This window comes from Bolinopsis microptera, chromosome 3 (assembly GCF_026151205.1).
Source record: "Bolinopsis microptera isolate Bmic1 chromosome 3, MBARI_Bmic_1.0, whole genome shotgun sequence".
Lineage (NCBI taxonomy): Eukaryota > Metazoa > Ctenophora > Tentaculata > Lobata > Bolinopsidae > Bolinopsis > Bolinopsis microptera.
Genome location: NC_087074.1, coordinates 19,394,146 through 19,415,523, shown reverse-complemented (window position 1 = coordinate 19,415,523; position 21,378 = coordinate 19,394,146). Strand labels below are relative to the sequence as shown.

The following is a 21,378-nucleotide window of genomic DNA, read 5'->3' as shown; positions in this document are numbered from 1 at the left end:
AACCCGTTCATGATGGTGATACCTTTGTGGAAAAAAGTAAAAAATTGATTTTTATTTGAAAATGAATTGTAATGATTTTCCAAGCTGTAGCTCCATTGGGGGGAATGCAACGTCAATTAATGTCAGTATTCCATAAAAACCCCAAACTGACATTGACATTAATTGACATTAATTGACATTAATTGACATTAATTGACATTAATTGACATTAATTGACATTAATTGACATTAATTGACATTAATATGTCTTGAAATTTGAGATTATCATTATTCGATAAATATTCAAGATATTCACGTCTATGTAAGTTAGACCGGTTCAAAAAAACAAAATGTCCTTGAATAATTATGAGTATGTTCTTATCTGTTAATCCTTAGGTTTAAAGACCACCAAAAAAAATTTCAGCTTCCAACTCTTCCATCTTCGGTCCCACCGGCCACGCCCATATTTTATTGGTTTCTTATACAGGTAAAATATCTAGAATCGGCTTTTTTAGTATGAAGGAGTAATGTTAGCTGTTTAAGATTCGTTATTCAAATATAAATGTCATGAAGGCATTTCGTTTAATGTGGGTTTTAAGTTCTGATGATGTTGAGAACCACGCCCTTGGATGGCCACGCCCATTTAAGAAAATTAAATTTCGGGAAACCGTATTATTTTAGTTTTATTGTTTAATGATCTGAATTTTTTTCACATTTCACATTTCCATATGTGATAGTAGTGAATAAATTGATGATATAAACGTTCTAAAGTGCTAAAAATATGGTAGAACTACATAATCTCTGGTCGAAAAATATCGTGTCAATTAATGTCAGTATTCCAAAATTTTGCAAAACTGACATTGACATTAATTGACATTAATTGACATTAATTGACATTAATTGACATTAATTGACATTAATTGACGTTGCATTCCCCCCGCTCCATTAATTCATCTACTGGCATGATTTTCGGGGAAAAAAGGTTTTAAACATGACGTTAAGATGAAATGTTTGATATAATATAATCATTTAGTGGTTGCTGGTCAACATTTCTGATGATTGACGCAATTCTAGATTATTCAATACACTGAACACGATTGATTTATTTACAGCAAAACATTGGGGACCTTCGTTTTTAGCGTTAGTGAATTAAATTTTACTTACTAGTTTTAAGTTTAGTGAAGTATGATGTTTTATCAGAATCGTGACGTTAAATTAAGTTGTTGTCAACAACTGTAAGTAATTGTAGACTCAGTAGGGGTGCAAATTGTCTTATAGTAAAACTAGAGATTTCACTGCCTACCTCCAGCTGTGTGTTGATTGATTGAATACGCCCAATGGGCGCTGGTCTGTACCGAAATATAAAAAACATACAATATAAAATTATAGAGAAACATAGAGAATAAAATTCTAGCAAGCCTCCGAAAACTATTTAGCATTGTGTGTCGACGTAACTAGAAAATAGCATAAAAATATGAGTTGCAGTTCAGGTTCTGTTACTTTAACATTTACCAGTCTCAGCACTGAAAAAAACACACTAAATAAGCTTTCAACGCGGTTCATTTATTAATTGTAAAAAGTGGTAAATCTACACACGGCAACTCCAGTCAGCACCAAATAACACTCAACATACATCATACATTAACTCTTATCAGGAGCTTTGGGACGTTTGAGATGATAAGGTTTTATCAGCCGTGCAGATCTTTCTGTCGCGTATGAAATAATGTTTATTTGAGTCTTTCTGGATCATCTGTTTCATCTCCTTAACAAGTTTACTATGCGCACGCTGTTCCTCTTTGGTTCTGTCCGGTCCCAAATAAACATGTTTGAAAGAGTCACTGTCTCTGAGGTTTCGTGCACGCATCAAAATCAAGTCTACCTCACTGGCACAACCAAATTCGACCTTGATAGGCCTATTCTTACCCGGTTCCTTCCTTCCGATTCTGTAGACCTCACCAGTGCGGAGCACGGGGAAAGCGTCAGTTCCGTAAAGTATGTCCTTGACAACTTTGTTGAGCTCAAAATCGGCTTCTTTATCACTTTCATGGCAACCGTAGATCATCAAGTACTTCGATCGTTTCTTCTCTTCATTTACAGTTTTGGCTTTGTCAGAATTTTCATTATAAATTTATTTGTGAAGAGCGAAGGTGTACACAAATGTTTCGGAAAGTTGTTGAGTCTTCTGATATAAATAGTATCTTTGCTTTTTATTGATTAAGTGATTATTCTTCTTTGGGGGAATATCAATTGAACCCTCGCAATTGCATAAAACCCCTTGCAATTAATTTGTAAATGAATGATTATGTTGCAATATGTATTATGTAAAAACTTTTCGTTTAATACGTTTAATACGTTGCTATTTTTTGTCTCCCTTATCTTTAAAAGCTTATCAGCTCGATACTGCTGCATACTGTGGCGGTTTGTGTACATATTGGAAATAGTACATATTATCGAGTACATTTGAAGAATAAGACGTGTACATTTGAAGAATAAGACGTGTCAACTGTCAATTTTTGTCAATATGGAAACAGAGAATCAGATTAAAACTGCGATTGGGGGCCTGCTTCTCCGGGCAGAGTCTAATGTACTAGTTAAACGTGTCCTCACTGCATTTGATCCATTTGCTAAGCGTACCGTCAACTACAAACAACTGAATCAGTTCAATCTCGATATTCTGGAGCCATGTGCAGAGTTTCTCAGTATTAACCTTGCAGACGAAGATGACAATAAACTGTACACCAAGGAGTCATTGGTATACCGCATCATATTTGGTATCTCTTCACTTCTTCCAACTTCCTGCGGTGACTGCAACGAATCATATGTTGTCGAATTGGATGCTGAAGAGCCACCCTTATTTGTTTGCTACACATGCTTCCGGGGTTCTCACAACTGCGAGAATGTCAAAACTTTCCACAAATGTATGTCGGAAGCATCTATAATCAGTCTCCTATCTGGGCACGTGTGGATGTGTAAGGACTGTAAAGCTACACATAACCCCCTCAAACCCAGAAAGTCTAAATCAAGACATAACAGCGTCACCAAACCTGATCCCACACTATCCAGGATTATGAGTGAGCTTAAAAGTCAGACCTCCTCCCCTACTCATCAGTCTTGCAATCAAAGTGTTGTTGAACCTGAGTTTGAGGAGAATAGTCAGACAACTCATATTGATCAGCACAATTCTCTCGACGAAGACTTTCAATCCAAACTTCAAGATAAACTTGAAATAGTGGCTAAGGATCAAAATGTTTGTCCGCAATACAAGAAGGGAAAATGTCCTCATGGCCTGAAAGGCAACAAGCTTGTAGACGGCAGTCCATGTGAGTTCAATCATCCCAGATATTGCCCTAGATTTTGCAGCTTTGGCAACCAAAACAAGGGTGGTTGTAAGAAAGGAGCTAGGTGCCAGCTCGTCCACCCAGTATTGTGCAAATACTCAGTCAAGAATAAACTTTGCACCAACCTTGAATGCACGTTTATTCATCTGAAGGGAACCAGACGAAAAGAGGCTAGGAGTACAAACGCGAATGAGAAGCGTCCCAGCCCCGAGCGTTCAGATTCAGTCCCAAATGATTCTAAGGATCATTTTTTAGAGTTGAGAGGGCTGGTCGAGACAATGCAGTCAAACTTCCTTCGGGAGATTGCAGACATCCGATCCGGCCTGGTCAATACTCTTTACCAACAGCAGCAGATGCAACAAATGTCGAGATATGCTCTCCCACCTCCAACAGGAGCGGCACTAAACCAGTATCATCACATGCACCAGCCGCAGTTTCAACAAGCGTACCTTCTGTCGCAGAGACCACCCAACATGCCTCCAACCATGCCCTTCATTCCTCCTGCATGCTCCTAAATGTGCAGTCAATGAACCCGAGTGCAAACAGTACAAGCAAGTGGAAAGTTCCTGAAATTATTTCCTTCGTTCAAGAAGAAAAGTCAAAAAACCACTCTCTGCCTTTTATTGCACTCACCGAGACTTGGCTTAAGTCTTATATATCCGATGCACAATTACACGTGCCTGGATATGTGGTTTCCCGCTCGGACCGAGATGCTAGAGTGGGTGGAGGTGTGCTCCTCTACTCCCATATGAACATTCCTGTTAGTGAATGCCACACCTTTGATGATGGTATTTGCGAAGGAATTTTCTGTCGTTTTGACACCATCAAGACGTGCTACGTCGTGGTTTATAGACCACCAAATGCCCATGTGGAAAGTTTTACCGCACTCCTGAAGTTTGTGTCAAATTGTATACAACAGGTCAATGACGACAGTTTTGATCATAACATAACGGGGGACTGTAACTTACCTGCAATTAACTGGGAAACTTCAACTTTGAAATCAGACGGATTTTCCGAGATGCACAAATCATGCCGTGCCCTTTTGTCATTCATGTCAGAACATTTCTTAAGTCAATACGTCACATGCCCAACTAGAGGTAATAATGTTCTAGACATATTCTTGACTAATAACGATAGACTTATCACTAATATCGTTTCTGAGAAGACAGAACTATCTGATCACAACCTGATCGATATCATGTTTGCATGGAACCCGCTTAGTTCTGAAGAATCAGCTATTCCAAAGTTTGATGAGAACTCCTTCAGATCATTAGATTTCAGCAAAGCAGACTATGAAGTTCTGAAACAGAAACTGGATGAAGTGGAGTGGCCTACGATGCGAAATCTTTGCTCATTTGAAGAATTCCCCGCACTCTTTACGGATACCTTGTTTCAGATTTGCCAGTCATGTGTCCCCCAGAAGAGAGTCCCGTCAGGTCGCCCAAAGCATGTCAATGCATTAAGACGGAAGAAAGCACGTCTTAAAACACGTCTGGATGCACTCTTAGCTATGAACGGGAACCCAGTTCACATTAGGAATGTTAAAGACAAGCTTGCTCTCATATGCTATGATATAAAAGATTCATTCCTTAACGAAATTGATAAAAAGGAAGATAAAGCGTTGGAAAAAATCAAGACCAACCCTAAATACTTTTATAGTTATGCCAAGTCCTTATCAAAAATCAAATCGTCAATTAGCATGCTGTTCAACAAACGTGATGAAATAATCACTGATCCTAAGTCAATGGCAGATCTTCTTCAAGAGCAATTTAGCTCTGTTTTCAGTGATCCAGAATGTCCCGATGTTCAAAATCCCCAGTTCATGGCAGCAGATATAACGCAACCACTAACTGACGAAGATTTTGTTATTTCTGATGAAGACATCATATCGGCTATTTCTGCAATCTCACCCGATTCGGGATGTGGACCAGATGGAGTGCCAGTTTGTCTTCTCAAGACATGTGCTCAGGAACTGTGCCAACCCATTAAACTTATCTGGACGGAATCATACACCCTGGGTCTTGTACCCAAATTCTATAAGGAGACACACATTTCTCCTCTCTACAAGAAGGGAAACCGGGCACATGCAGTGAACTACCGTCCCGTTGCCCTCACCTCACACATCATCAAGATCTATGAGCGCATTCTACGGAGCACCATGGTCAAGTACTTAGATGAAAATGAAATTTTGTGTGATAATCAACATGGATTTCGTTCGGGAAGGAGCTGTTTGACTCAGCTTCTTAGCCACTTCGACGACATCATGAGAGGCCTTTTGAGTGGGTCAGATACTGATGCAATATATCTAGACTTTGCGAAGGCCTTCGACAAGGTGGATCATCGTCTTCTCATTGATAAATTGCAAAAGTATGGATTTAACGGAAGGATTCTTAAGTGGCTGGAGTCGTTTCTGTCGGACCGTCATCAACATGTTGTTCTGAACGGGGTGTCTTCCTTCGCAGCCTTGGTTATTAGTGGAGTCCCCCAAGGAACCGTTCTTGGACCCCTCCTTTTTATACTCTTCATAAATGACATGAAGCTTTGTGTGACTGGTTCAATTATAAGATTCTTTGCTGATGACACCCGTATACTGAAGCACATATATACAGAACATGATGTTATCGTTCTTCAGCAAGATCTCGACCATGTCATTGCATGGGCCAAACGTAATAACATGGTTTTACATGAGGATAAGTTTGAGCTCCTAGTTCACCGGGGGAATCCTAATGAGAGTCTGTATGAGCTGCCTTTTGTATGTCAAACACAAACATACAAGGTGTCAGGCGGTAATATGCTCTATCCTACAGACCAAGTTAAGGATCTTGGAGTTATAGTGTCTTCTGATATGTCGTGGTCACATCATGTCAGTTCTATGGCATCTCGAGCTAGAAAAGTGGCAGCCTGGGTGCTCAGTGCGTTCAAGTGCAGAAATAGAACCACAATGTTGACACTTTACAAGTCACTTATCCGAAGTCATTTAGAGTACTGCTGCCCTCTGTGGAATACCAGTAAAATTTCAGACATCCAACAGATTGAAGGAGTACAGCGTACTTTCACCTCAAGGATTTGGGGTGTTCAACATCTTGACTATTGGCAGCGGCTCAAAGCACTAAATCTAATGTCGATGCAAAGGAGGAGAGAGCGTTATATTATCATCCACATGTGGAAAATCTTACACCAACGCTGCCCAAATGACCTTGGGATTCTTTTTTCTACTCCATCAAGACACGGAATCAAGGCCACCATTCCAAGTCTCAGCAAGAGCAGTACTCAACGTCAACAGTCATTGTATGATGGTTCATTTGCAGTAATGGGGCCACGTTTATGGAACACCATTCCATCAGATCTTCACCTCATTGAAGACCCACTGCTGTTCAAAGCAAAACTATCAGCATTTCTTAAACCGTTTCCAGATAACCCACCTGTGAGCAATTACAGCTGCCCTAATGGAAATTCTTTGCTGGACTGGAGTATGAATAAGGCAGCAGCGATGCTGCAAGGGCGGTCGAACTATTCGATGACCCAGTAGAGGAATCTACGAATCTCTCCAAAGTATCCAAAGTAAGTAAGTACTGGATAATAAGATAATATTAGTTAACATTTTCTTAGGATTTGCAAGAATTAGTATACAATTTGTTTTATTAACAATCATAAACACAAATAGACCTGTGCCTGATGAACTATTTAAACTATAAAAGCAAATATGAGTTATGACTCATCTCAACAGTATCCAAGTTTATCGGTGAGAAATATCAAGATAGCAAGCATCATTTCAAAAGTTTAAAGTTTGCCGCTTTTTCTCGTGCTGTGCTCGTACGATCTAGCATACCAGCCATCCCATTAAACCATATTTAGATTATTGTATGTGGACAGGAAGTACTACTACCACTCCACACCGTCAACAAATTCGCAGTTGTTAGGAGAGTATAGACTTTCGTCACGTTCTTTTCTCAGAATGTATTTCCCAGTGAGAGCTACTGTTCGTAGTTAATATACCTATACTTTTGGTGGATTGGCAGATATTACATTTTCTTGAAGGTAGTGTTTGTTCCCTCTTTATCGCATGATCTTTGGATCGGTAGTAGTACTTCCATTCCACGCTGATAGCTATTGGCAGCTGTTAACACAGTTGTTTTGTTCCCTCTTGTTGCGGGCTACTGTTCACAATTCGCTTCGTAGAAGATACGTACACCGTACGCGTACGGTACACCCCGCACACGACCATATTTCTAGAAAACATAATAATCGATCTCCATCCTACACTGCTTTTCCTAGTTTTGTCACAATAATCATCATGCTGAACTCAGTGTGATTGTCTTTGAAGTTAAATCTTCTTTGGGGGACTATAAATTGAAGCCACACGGTTACTTGAAAACGCATTAGAGTTTCGTCACGTTATTTTATCAGAATGTACATATTTCCCGATGAGAACTAGGGTTCGTAGTTTATCACAGTGCTGGCAAGCACGACCGGTGCATTTATTGTGGGTATACTATGTACCCCCTTTACTATTATACCCCCTTTGGTACACGTTACAACCCTCTTTCGTGCACGCGAAGCGTGCACTCCGGCCGGAGGCGGCGGCCGAAGGCCGCCGCCTCCGGCAGGAGTTTTTCAGGCATTAAGACTCATCGGAAGTCGTTCAGCAGATTTATTTTTAGTTCAAAACATTCTAATTTGATGTCAAAGATGACAAGAATAAAAAATAGTTATGTTGAGATTTTTAAGAAATTTGCATAAAATACTCGCCAGCACTGTTATACGAAATTCGGTAAAAAACCCAAAATCGCCATATTTAGGTGCCTTAAAAACCATGTTTAAATCGAGTTAGAGATCTGAAATTTTTCAGGGCGTCTAGACGTTGACCAAATCGACTGCAAAAAAAGTTTCAGGTTTCAGGAACATCGGGAAGTGGGTTTTCTAGAACCCCTGTTTTTCGACAGATTGTCGTGATATCTATATACATATATATATATTCAGGGATAGACGCTTTGCCAGTCAATTGTAGCCTGTATTTAATTGTCCATAGATTCAAAAGTATAAAAGATACAGCCATTTCCGACCACAGGTCTTGAAAATAATTGTTTACACTTTAGTTTACATTGTATAAACAAATTATTTGACGTCATAAACACCCCTTGATGATGTCATCAAGTTAACCGTTTTTAAAACTTGATTTTTGACAAAGTAATAACTTTTAAAAATGATTTTACACCATTAAAAAGTAATTGTATTCAAAATCTGAGGAAATTTTTATCTTAGATAATTGTTCAAGCATTCTGAAAATCTACCGGAAAGTTTTTCTAGCTTGCTCCTTCATAAAGATATTCGTCATTGAAGTTTGTGCTTTTTTGAAGAATTATTTTATAAAAACGTCAATTTTGCGATTTAGTATTCTCTGGTATTGGGCCATGCCTTGGGTTGTGGAGCTCAGTTCTGCTTCCTATAGGTATAAATTGTGCATTAGGCTAGTTTTACAGTTAAAAATCAAAAATTTGCACACGTGGGGACACGCCCAAATTGATAGAAAATTGCTAAAATCACTGAAAATTGCTGTTTTCGTCATTTTCTGTCAACTTTAGAGTGCCGTTGTGATAACAGTTCTTCTTGAAATACTTTGAAACTTTGCATGCTTATCAAGCTATATATAAAACAATTACATATACAAATTTACGGCGATTCAATATTGGATGCGCACGCAACGTCCGCTCAAAGTTTGCACGTGCGAAAGGTGAGAATTTTGCTCATTCGTGATTTCCAACAAATTCTGCTTTGCCACGACAGTTTAATGTCATTATAAATGAATTTAATGCCAACTTGAATGAGTATTAAGTGGCATATTCAGTCAGTGATCGACCGATATGCTTACCTAAGCTGCTGGACCCGACACCCTCAAACCTATCATCATACAGAAAGCTTGGACACACATCAAAGACATCACCAGAACCATTATGACAAAAAATCATGAAACCCAACACATTCCAACTTTGTGGAAAGAATCCCTTGGAATCTTTCTCCCAAAGCCTGGAAAAACTGACTACAACCAACCAAAGTCATTTCGCACTATCACCCTTTCTCCAGTGATGTTAAAACTACAGGAGAAGGTGATACTGTGGCATATGCAACACGACCTTAATATCGCTAAAGACATCAACAAACGACAATTTGGCTTTAAGAAAGGATGTTCAACCGAAGCAGCCCTTCATAAAGTTACTCACACCATCGAGCGCAGGATAGCTAAGAAGGGATATGTCCTAGGCGTCTTTCTAGATATAGAGGGAGCTTTTGATAATGTCTCTTTCAAGGCTATTTCTGACGCTATCAAGACCACGAAAGTGGATCTGGCCACAGCACAATGGATTATCAACATGGTAACTAACAGATTCATCACATTAAATCATAAGGATAAGTCGACAAGGGTTCGGATCCGGAGAGGGTGCCCTCAAGGTGGCATCCTTTCCCCTTTCCTCTGGAACCTGGTAGTCGATGATCTCCTGGCCTACACCGCAAGAGACATACCAGGTTATCTGCAAGCTTTTGCAGACGATCTGCTCTCTCTAGCGGAGGGGAATGATTTAGACATCATCTGGAACAGAACACGCAAAACCATCAACACAATAGAAAAATGGTGCCAAACCAAAGATCTATCCATAAGCGCACTCAAAACACAAATAGTCATGTTTACCTGGAATAAGAAATGGACACTAAGACCTGTGGTGGTGGGTAACACCACCATAGGTCTATCCAAATCTGCCAAATTCCTAGGAGTGACCCTCGACAGCAAGCTCAATTTCAATGAACATATCACCAATACCACCAAAAAAGCTACGGCATCCCTTATGCAATGTAGAAGAGCTGTCGGCCCCACTTGGGGTATGAGCCCTAAAACATGCAAATGGATGTACACCGCTGTCATCAGACCTATTCTATCATACTGCTGTAGTATATGGATTAGAGCAACCCAAACAGACACCAACGCGAGGAAGTTCAAACGAGTTCAGGCATTGGCATTGAGAATGATGTCTGGTGCCATGCCTAGTACTCCCTTCATCGCACTGAACCACCTCACTAACACTCCAGATATCATACTTTTCCTGAGAGGTGAAGCAGCAAAGGGCACAGCCAGGCTTCAAGCTTATGGAAGCCTAACCCTCGAAACTATCGCCCCCAGAAAAGGTACCATCACAACTCACACCACTATCAACAAACAATTCATGGTAGATCTCAACATACCACCCAAAGCAGAGAGAGACCTATCTATACCAACCATGATGCTTGAACGACGCTTCACGGTCACCACTCCTGGAGCTGACAACATTGGTTATAGAGGCTCACTCCAAAACACCATCGACAACATCCCCAGTGAAACCATCACCTGCTACACAGACGGGTCACGCACAGACTCAGGTAGCGGGGCTGGTTATATTATCACCACAGACAACAACAACACTACACTAGATGAAAGATCATTCAAGCTTCCCGATTATTGCACCGTTTATCAAACAGAACTCACTGCCATCATCGAAGCTTGTAAATATCTATCAACTTATACAAACACACACATCATCATATGGTCAGACAGTCTCTCCTCTATTCAAGCCATATCCTCACCTTCAACGAGGAGTAGGACTACTAGAGACTGTTACGACACCCTCAATACACTCGGATCCACTAACACCTTAGAGATCAGATGGATAGCTGCACACATTGGATTGTGGGGTAATGAAAAAGCAGACGAGCTGGCCAAAAATGGTACAACCAGTGAATCCACTTTGAATTGCCCAATTCCACAATCTTACATCAAACGCCTGATCAACGACAAAGTCACAAAACTTAATCAAGAATCATGGATTACTGATGGTCCCAGACACACTAAACTGACACTTGGACATAAAAACATCAACATCATCAAAAATCTCAACACTACACTCAGTAACAACAGACAAAATTATAGAACTGCAGTGCACCTCATCACGGGACATTGTGGCCTCAACAAACACCTACACACCATTCGCAAATCAGACACAAGTGCTTGTCCTAAATGCGGCGACGAAGAGGAGACTGTCTCACACTTTCTCGGACAGTGCCCGGCTATTGCCCAAATAAGAGGTCAATATTTCCGGGACTACTACCTCTCTGTCAATGACATATTCGACAACCAACACATCTCCACCATTGTCAACTTTACAAACCACACTAAACGCTTAGTGGTGCCAGAGGAGTTGGACCAGACAGGTGTAACATAGCGACTACTTTAACGCCGTCTTATTTCGCCTCTCTCTTCCACACTCAACCACCACTTAAGCGTTTGTCTATGACACACCCCACAACACTTACCATCATCCTTGATTACACATCTTGATTCCACTGGCATCCTCCCACAGGACTGCCATACCCCAGAGGTAGGCAAAGCATTCATATGCTATCCTCTCGTGGGCCAACCAGGCCCAGCCTCTCTAAAAAAAAAAAATAAAAAAAAAAAAAAAAATCCTTACCTAAACACAAGGAAATATTTTTAAAGGAAAAATTTCGAAATTGTTGAAACTTCCTCCTTATTAATGAAGATATCAGTTTATATTTCGACTTTATAAAGTACCCTGACATTATAATCAAAAAGAGATGATATTTGACCAAAACCCATAATCATGGGTAGAGTGGACCGCTGCCAGTGTCTCTCTTTCCCAAACAAAAGGAAATGATATTAATTTGATTGACCGTTCTCAAATGCAAAATGATACCGAGAATGAAATCGGTCGCTCGCTTTTCCCATTCATTTACAATTGTAATAGATTAAGAAGAACTACCCAAAGGCAGCTGTACTCGGCAATAAAGATTCAATAAACTTCAACTAATTCAATAAGTAATAACTACCACCCTTACCCCGAAATACTAGGTATCGACCCGAACGCAACCCAAAGAGATTTTTACAGCATCTGATTGATGTACCTAATCAATCGAAACTTATTACAATTCGTAAGCCGTGAATGAATGGGAAAAGCGAGCGACCGATTTCATTCTCGGTATCATTTTGCATTTGAGAACGGTCAATCAAATTAATATCATTTCCTTTTGTTTGGGAAAGAGAGACACTGGCAGCGGTCCACTCTACCCATGATTATGGGTTTTGGTCAAATGTACCTATACTTACTGTCGCTTTATAAACAGTCACATACAGGTTGCTTTTCGTAGGTTGGCACTTGGCAGATATTACATTTTCTAGAAGGTAGTGTTTGTTTCCTTGCATGATCTTTGGATCGGTAGTAGTACTTCCATTCCACGTTGATAGCTAAACACAGCTGTTAAGTGCTAACACAGTTGTTTTGTCACGTTGCGGGCAGTTTACATCTCAGTGAGCTACTCTTATACTAGTTCTTTATGCTTATTGCTCGCTCATTCTCGCTTCGTTAATATCACATACGGCACACGACAATATTTCTCGAAAACATAATAATCTATTCCCGTCCTGCATTGCTTTTCCTAGTTGTCTCACAATTATCAGCATATATAATGATCTCATTTTTATTGTCTTTGAAGTTAGCCTATTATACACAACTCATACATGAGAAGTACAATACGTCATTGTGTCTCAATGTTGGGCCTATTGTACAATGAACAGTTTATTGTATGAGATGACTTGGTTTGGCACACTGCCAAGTAAACCTTGGCAGCTTGTGTCTCTGTTCATTTAACTGAAAACCGATAGGTTTTGTTCTGTTTTTTTGAAAAAAGAAATTTCTTTGAAATTGAACCACTCAGTTGTTTCTAAATTAACTGTTACAAAACTTCTAGAATGATCAGTACCACTCGACTACTCCTGCGACAGGTGCCTGCTGCAGCGCACCATCTCGCCCTCCTTTCCAGCACTGTCTCAGCCGGCATTCCTCCCGCCTCCTTCAACCCTGAGGCATACCTGAGGTTCCCGCAATTCCTTCACGACATCAACAATAAGCTTATGTTGTACAAGACTTCACAGGAAACCCAGGGATTACTGGATAAAGGGAAACTCGTCTACAGTCACAAATGTGTTACTGTTGAGGTACCAACATTTTAATACCCAACTAATTTTTCTGGCTTTCCGTTGAGATTTTCCTCCCTTTTTACCTGAACTTGTTTACTTTAGCTGTACTCATATATTTACAGGGTGCATTGGGCACACTATCAACCCTGAGTGAAACGGATCGTGAAGCTCTGAAACAACTCAGCATCGCTTTAAAGGGTCTCTTCTGGCAGAGTGACATCGACTACACTTGTGTACCGTGTGTCTTTCCCATGGTCGGCGAGTTCACCCCGGATAGCTTTCTGGCAGAGTTGGGACTGGATTCAGCTTCTTTCAAAGCTTCACTCCATTACTCATTCTTTTCCAGAGGTCTGTTAAATGATATCGTCACATTATTCCGGGTAAGCTTTCTATTCGATCTCGATGTGTATTGTGTGTCCGTTTCGAAGAAATGGATTACGCAATACAAAATACGCATTTTGTTGTTCTATTTTATAAACTAAACATTTCTATTGATACATGGCTGGATGGCCGAGCGGTCTAAGGCGCTGGTTTTAGGCACCAGTCCGAAAGGGCGTGGGTTCGAATCCCACTTCAGTCAATCTTTTTGAAAATTATATGATTATTTTCCTAATTGATTCTATTTTTCAGGTATGCTGAACAAACTGCCCATAATCAGCTACCAAGGTGAGGACGCTATGAATGTTTACAAATGTCCCACGGATATCATCTCTACTATCTTCGAAAACTATGACGAGGTATGATTAGGAATATTTTATGTTGTATGTGTTCGGTTCGGGGCTATCAGTGTCTGTGCCAGTTGGCTGATGTCCAACCTTTTAATCGTATATTGAACTTGTTTGTATCTGGTTATTTTCCAGAAGTATTGATGTCACGTGCATCACGTGACACGTACGCTTTAGGTCAATGTTTAACAAACTTGCTTGGGAAATCAGAATGCATCATGTTTGAAGATCGGCCAATAATTTATATCGCTTGCTGTTAGCGGAAGAAGCTTAATATTCTCAAACAGAGCATGATTACAATATCTGTACTTTTAACACACTTTTAATTTTAGGTATATCACCTGACAGTCGGGGAGGGGATCATCAACCCAGTACTTCACTTTATCGTTGCTAAATGTGACAGTGGCAAACTACTTGGGTTTATGAGTGCTTCCGTCCAAGAGTGAGAATTCTGAGTACAACTGAAGATCACAAGGATTTGCGTTTCCTTTAGAATGAGTAATGAATTCTGCTCCCAAATAGCTCTAAGCCCCGCAGCCAGATTAATCCGCCGCAGCCGATCTTGTGTAATTGGAAAATCGCGTCTCTTAAAGCGACGATCCGAAAAATGTCAGCGTTGCAGACCATGCTTCGTTTTTTGACTGGATCGGATAAGTCTTTTTTTGGGAAACCTGGAGACGTCGAGGAAGGATTTCAATTTTCAATGATGAAGTGTATGATAATACCAATACGAGAACATGACGGCTTGCTGTAAGGCAAAAGTGAGCCGTGATCAACTGCATGCGGATTTTCTGTGCTGCATATTACTTGATATTCAATAAAAATGGTATCAAAAACTGTTATTAAAATCTTGCGTTCAACTATTTTCGGATAGATCTAAAATAAGTTACCTAATTTGGATTCCTGATGATTTTATTATCTTATTTATCTTATATTCTTTGTGATGTTGCGATTAAGCTTTTTTGTAGAACTGGTAGATAATATTTAACAAATTTTTGTCTTTGGCTTTTCTAATTTTTCTGTTCTGTAAAATTATAGATTCCTCCGAAGTTGGAGGACAACTTCACACAACTTGGATCACATTTGGCCCTAATATTTTGTTGTGGTAAAATGCTGAACATTAACTGTGGTACTAGCAAACATTGTTCAAATTGCTATAGAAAGTTTTTCGTGATAGCTTCTAGTGCGACGCGCATACTGCGCGCCGCGAGCTTTTTCCGAATCGTCACCAAGACACGTTGGCCCGCTTGTCCTCTTTTAGCTTGATGCCCCATATAATAACGTAAAATTGTAATACATTTTTGCTAAACCCCTTACGCTTGTTACAAAGATGGTGGTACTAACCCCCTGGAGAAAGTTCAGTCATATTTGCAATTTACCAAAATCGTATGTAATTATCAAAATTCAAAAGGCAGTTGGACAGGTTGTAACGAAAGGGATCGGACTGAATTTTGATTTTCGGGGTTCAAGTCAATTGAGGCTTGATATTTACCAAACCTAGAGGGTGTTGTGGCGGGATATAATAAATATAAAAACTATTGGCTAAGCTCCTCCCACGGCTAACTGTCTCTACAATGGGACTTCCAGCACATCGAGCTCTACTAGCTTAGTATTAGGGGAAATATGCTCCCATTGATTATGAACTTGATAATGGTCTAAGGGGCCGATTCGCCTCTGCTAGCTGCGTGTTCAATAGTGCTAGTACCACTATAATACATACTATATACCTTATTTTGAACGATTACTACTTGTTTCCTCTAATTTGTTGTTTTACTTCTAATTTCTACATCATACATTCTCACTCACATAGTCTTAATTATAGTCTTTAAACTAGGATATAATCGGCATCAGTTGTCATGCATAATTGATCCGATGAGTTTTGATGTGTCTAATATAGGGACTATAGCGTACTTCAAGGATGGGATCAAGAAATGGAAACTTGGAAATAAAATTCACAGAGCGATTTAAAAAAGAAAGAATGACGCAATTAGTCGATATCTGACTACTCACTTTAGTTGATTTTCTGACTTGGGTAATTTCAAACTTCCAAATCTACGCTTTACCGTGGTGTCTGCAGATGCTGCTGCTACACTTTACAGTAATACAGAAATATTGCAGAGTCTTACATCCCGCCCAATAGAGCTTGATCCAGCCTGCAGCCCTGTTAAAATGTAGATATCCACTCCATGATGAAGAAATCATTAGAGCATTAGACCGTACCAGCCACTTCATCAGCCGTCAGCGTGCCGTTTTTATCCTTTCTACCACTGCACTCCTCGAAAATATCTCCTTTGAAGTGCCCGTTCGACAATGACAGTGAACACTCCGACATGCAACAATATTGACCACTCGTGGAGCGGTGTCAGTATCCGCACGTGGAACCTTCCACGAATCCAACTCTAAATTACCTAACCGTAAAATGATCACCAAGTGTCAGAGTTCACTATAAGTAACGAAGTTGTCTATAATAATCAGGGTAGCAACTTCTAGAGTGTATTAAGTATTCATGCGGGACATGCAGGACACGTTTTGCCAATTACGGAAGGAACTGATCGCAAGATGCCCATCACCCATGTCATTCTTCTGACGTATAGTTTGAACTTTCTAGTTTCTATATATTTATAGTTATACAAGTTGACATGAGTCCCAGTTTAGATTTTGACGTAGATGGTAGTGAGATTTCGTGGTATTCCTAATTTAAGGTACCGCTTGGCAATATTACAGCACAGTTTCGGTCTGTGCCGCCGCTGTTATGTCTTATATCTGATTAAGTTTTCTTGTTGACTGCCTCACAACGATGTTAAAAATTGTTTAATGTAGTACAGAAGCTTCAATGCAAGATTTCTCTCTCTCTCTCTCTCTCTCTCTCTCTCTCTCTCTCTCTCTCTCTCTCTCTCTCTCTCTCTCTCTCTCTCTCTCTCTCTCTCTCCCTCGAAGCTGGAACATGCTTACATTACTTCTTTTTAAACAAAATTTTTGTAAACGTTACCACTCGATTTCTTTGCAAATATAAATTTATATAGAGGTTACGATTTCAGATAGTTATACTGGATACCGCAATGAATATGATCAGCAAGATTACTATGATCATGTCACTTCGTATCGGTGAAATCGATCAAATCGAGCACGCTAATAATTCATCAAGACCCACCAAGATAGCGCAGAGTACGTCTTCGGGCCCTGTGAAGAGTTTACGGGCCCTGCAATTTATCATAATTAGCTAAGTAATACGGCCCAGGGCTGACAGCTAATCAGAATGGCCTGCACCGGTATCTTGTGTAAGATTGATGAAGTAACATATTCCATCAATATTAAATTATAATTACCTGATTAGGTAAATCAACCTTTAGCCAGTTCAACCATCGGTGCGGACTGCGGTCCGGATCAAAGTCAGGCTTTGAGGTAAGCACTGGCTTTAGCATTTAGTTTGGTTATTATTTACGGAGCTTGCCTGTGTGCCTCATGATCGGTAAGGGGTCATAGTCGTACATATGTACGATCTTCATTGAAGTAGTCAGTAAAACAAGGACATGATACTATGTGTGGGGACTACGGACCCCATCACAAGTCACAACCCATTTCAAATATTACGTAATCACTTTATGGCTCATTTTAACCCCCCTTCCCCCTCCGTAATCAGTTTTACACATAGCTATTGTGTTAAAATTACACTAGCGTATTCATTTAGAAATCCCCCCTTCCCCCTCAGCGATTACGTAATACATAAACGACCCCTTACCACAAGTAGAGCGTTTAAATTCGTTTGGCAATGCAAATTAGGTCTGACTAAGATGCACGTTGCATATTGCATATACCTCTTTTCGCGTCCCGGTAATCGGTATGCAACGTGTATCAAATCTAACAGTAACTCTAAGGTCACTGAGGGGTTACTTTAAACTTCAGTGGTAGAACTAGAAGTGGAGATTGGTGGTCAAATCGTAAACCGAAAAGTCTTCAATATGGAGGAGTGTGTTTGTTGTAAAGGCTTGGTATGGTGACAGTGGCAGTCAATTTAAAAACTCGACACCTGCTTATCAACTTATTTTCTGCGGACTTATTCTTAAGAAACTTCAATCTGAATCCACCGATATCATTTCGGCACCTATTACATCCAAACTAGCCTAGATTAAGAATCATTTATAACAGACTACAGCCACGAAGGAAAAACTCTTGTTGACCGTTATTTCCATCTGATAGCCAATAGCAATGCTCCTGGACGATGGAGTTAACGCCAACTGTGACAAATTAAGCGTATGAAAGAGTATATTAAAGTTGTGCACCTGTGCCACAAGAATTGTTTGGCTAAAGTTAAAGTGAATTTGTTAAATCGCTTTATCAATATCCCTATCATTATCAATAGCATTCTTATCTAAAAAACAGTCACATAACAAATACAACCATTTGCATTTAATACAATGCTTTGAATGTTTTTGATCAATTCGTACGTTGTATTAGTATTACTATTTGTTTTTAAGTCGAACGATTTTGTTGATACGACTACAAAAGTCGATTTTACCTAATAATGGTATTAAGACTAGGAGTGCTCTGGTTCAGAGCATCTGAACTATTTCCAAGATTGCAAAGTCAATCAACGTTTGCAAATAATACCACATGGAATTATAGGGCTCAAATTTAAGACATCAGAAGCCACCGTGAGTCCTTTGATCTAACTCTAGGAGTAGGACTGCAGCATCTTTCATTTGATACCGTTACTGTTAGATTTGAAAGGGCAGCTAAAAACATTTTGTAAATTAACGGTCGACATTTTGCGATGTGTGGCACAACAGCTGGTGCTCGTAAATTGGCCGACTTGATGCTATTTAATTTTATATTTGTTTAACTAAAATTTTGTTTAAGCACGTCTCTATCTCACAAACGTCTTAAGTATACTAGATCTCAATGCAGCGAAATGACGCCTGAAATAAATGTTTGGCTGATCGTGATTGTGCCCTGATCGACCAGATGCTGTAGTAAACCTGACCTATAAAGTTCCTGTAAACAACAATCCAAGTTCTAATTTGTTGTTAATCACTCGAGACTGGTGTTATCCCATGGTTCCTGAAAGTCGGCAGGAGAGTTACAAGGTTTATGCCCCTGTAATAGAGAATGTATATTAATCAGGGTCTCAGTAGAAATCATGGGTTCGCGGTATCTTTTTTCGCTATCCTCTTAGTAGTTATGACACTAGCTCAAGCTGACGTGGACGTTGCTATAGCAAATATTGTGAGTTTGATAACTTATTTCATTGGCAAAAATTATTCTACTAATTTTATATGTCTTACATGTTCTGAATTAAGTATCATTTCGTTGCCAAATCTTAATCAGTTTTATTTAGTTACGTTAGTACATCTATGGCACTTATTGTGAAGTTTGCCAATCTGATATTTGGCTCCATCAATCTATTCCTTGGTGAGTGAAACGTTTCATTAGCTTGTGATCATGCTCGGTCGTCTTTCAAGAAATTAAAAACATTATTAAGCTGTTCTGGAGAAGTGAACACTCTGTGATACAAAGTGAAATTTCAGGATTTCTGGGGATGTTCCTGAACATCATGATATTTTACGGTTGGAAGAGAACCCGTACCAGAAGTTCCAACTGTTTGATCCACATCACTATCAGTAACCTGATCGCAGGTGGACAAAGAAACTAGGAATTTCAGTTTGGTTTTATGGTACCACAGGAATTTAAATAGGGCACCGCACCATGCTTTTACAGGAGTAGTCATTATTCGTTGATATCACGATATAAGTATAACATTAACACTAGGTTCCCACAACTGATCCCTCTCTTTACCACAGGAACACAAGCTGTAGTGTTAGGACTGGGTCTGGTTAACCAGAGAGAAAAACTACCCACAGACATTCTGTTTTGTCAAATTCCTGGCATTCTGGTTAATCTGAACCAGATATCAACCCCCCTACTCCTCTCCATCACTACTATCGAGAGAATCATTGCTATAGCCTTCCCCGTCAAGTAAGCTTCACCGATCAGAAATCTAGAAATATCTTAGAATGTCTTATCCAAATTGAATGTTAACTGAGTCAGTGATACAGGATTTAATAAATGATTTATTTAGGTTTTCCCAGCTCAGCTTCAATCATCCGTTTTATTGGATCGGGTTCTCTATAAGCTGGCTATGGGGTAAGTTTATAGTTTTCAATTCTATCTTTAGCTAAAAATACTTAGCTAAAATTTATAAGTAGAAAAAAACCTCTCATCACTAAACGAGAAATAATTTGAAATTTCCTAAAATAGCAATCCCTACGACAGGTCTCGGCGTGGCGTCGGCCCCCTTCATTGCAGGACACAAGATGAGATACCAACCAGATTGGGCAACATGTGATTTCAAGATGACCGAGATTATTCCAAACCACCACAACGCCGGCTACTTCCTCGTCCTCTTTCTTCTTGCCGTGCCTCTCATAATTGCATGGTTTATCATCGTAGCTGGGAACTTTATAGTTGCGTTGAAACTGTTCAAGTCTCCAATCAAACGAGCGAAACAACAAGACGACACTGGTACAGGTAACTCCTGCCCAGTCTTACCCGAGAACTGTATCATTCACCACCAAGAACCCACTTTCCAAAAAAACAATAGACCTATATCTTATCCCAACACGAGACGTCTATCAAATCCAAACACTAGGCGAGTATCCATCCCCTCCAGAGAAGATCGGAGCAGTTCCCTAACTAGCGGGAGTGCGGTTGTTGCCATCATTGCCAAGCGTAAGGCAATCCGGGATAATATCAGTGGTCTGACGAGGATGGAAGCCGCCGTCATCAAGTGCACTTTATCCCTATCATTCAACTACCTGGTAATCCATTTCATCTTCATCATGCAAGTGCTAGTGTACGTGTTTGAGCCGGATACTTCTGTGTTCGACCTGATAGCAGCAACCCCCACAGGAAAGCTGTACGCAACCTTGTGGTACTACATGGCGATGCCAGTAACCGGATTTGTGAACACCATCATGCTCCTTAAACACAACAAGACCATGAGGAGGACCACCTGGGAGTTGATAGTGCGGGGAGGCCGGAATGTGGCGGGAATGTGTGACAGTTGCAGGTGTAGTTTTAAAGGGTAGTTGGAGATGTGATCCATATTAGTTATAGGACTACCAGGATGGCGGTGAATTGGAGAAAAAATAGTGTATGTTTTAGCGTTTTGTTTTTTATTTGTATAAGTGTGTAAATGGAATCAATGAATGTATAATTTACCAATAAATAGTCGTGTTTATTTGTAATTTATCTATTTCCTATAGAACAATTTTCCTGTGGAATTCATTTTCTGTGAAACTTAAACGATTCTGATTTTGTC

The 21,378-nt window shown here is 39.9% G+C and overlaps 2 protein-coding genes and 1 non-coding gene across 3 annotated transcripts; all 3 read left to right on the top strand.

The window, feature by feature from the left end:
• The first annotated feature begins 13,101 nt into the window (after positions 1-13,101).
• On the top strand, positions 13,102-15,819 carry LOC134812629 (uncharacterized). Its single transcript, XM_063820117.1, has 4 exons — positions 13,102-13,353; positions 13,458-13,683; positions 13,966-14,072; positions 14,393-15,819. The coding sequence occupies exons 1-4, from the start codon at positions 13,108-13,110 to the stop codon at positions 14,504-14,506; spliced, it is 693 nt and encodes a 230-aa protein (XP_063676187.1). The 5' UTR covers positions 13,102-13,107; the 3' UTR covers positions 14,507-15,819.
• On the top strand, positions 13,836-13,915 carry Trnal-uag (transfer RNA leucine (anticodon UAG)). Its single transcript has one exon. It is a non-coding gene; the product is annotated as a tRNA-Leu (tRNA).
• Positions 15,820-19,395: 3,576 nt separating the features above from the next.
• On the top strand, positions 19,396-21,359 carry LOC134813616 (uncharacterized). Its single transcript, XM_063821489.1, has 5 exons — positions 19,396-19,469; positions 19,586-19,693; positions 19,859-20,033; positions 20,137-20,201; positions 20,331-21,359. Exons 1-5 carry the CDS (start codon positions 19,412-19,414, stop codon positions 21,143-21,145), a joined length of 1,221 nt encoding a protein of 406 aa, XP_063677559.1. The 5' UTR covers positions 19,396-19,411; the 3' UTR covers positions 21,146-21,359.
• The last annotated feature ends 19 nt before the right edge of the window (positions 21,360-21,378 follow it).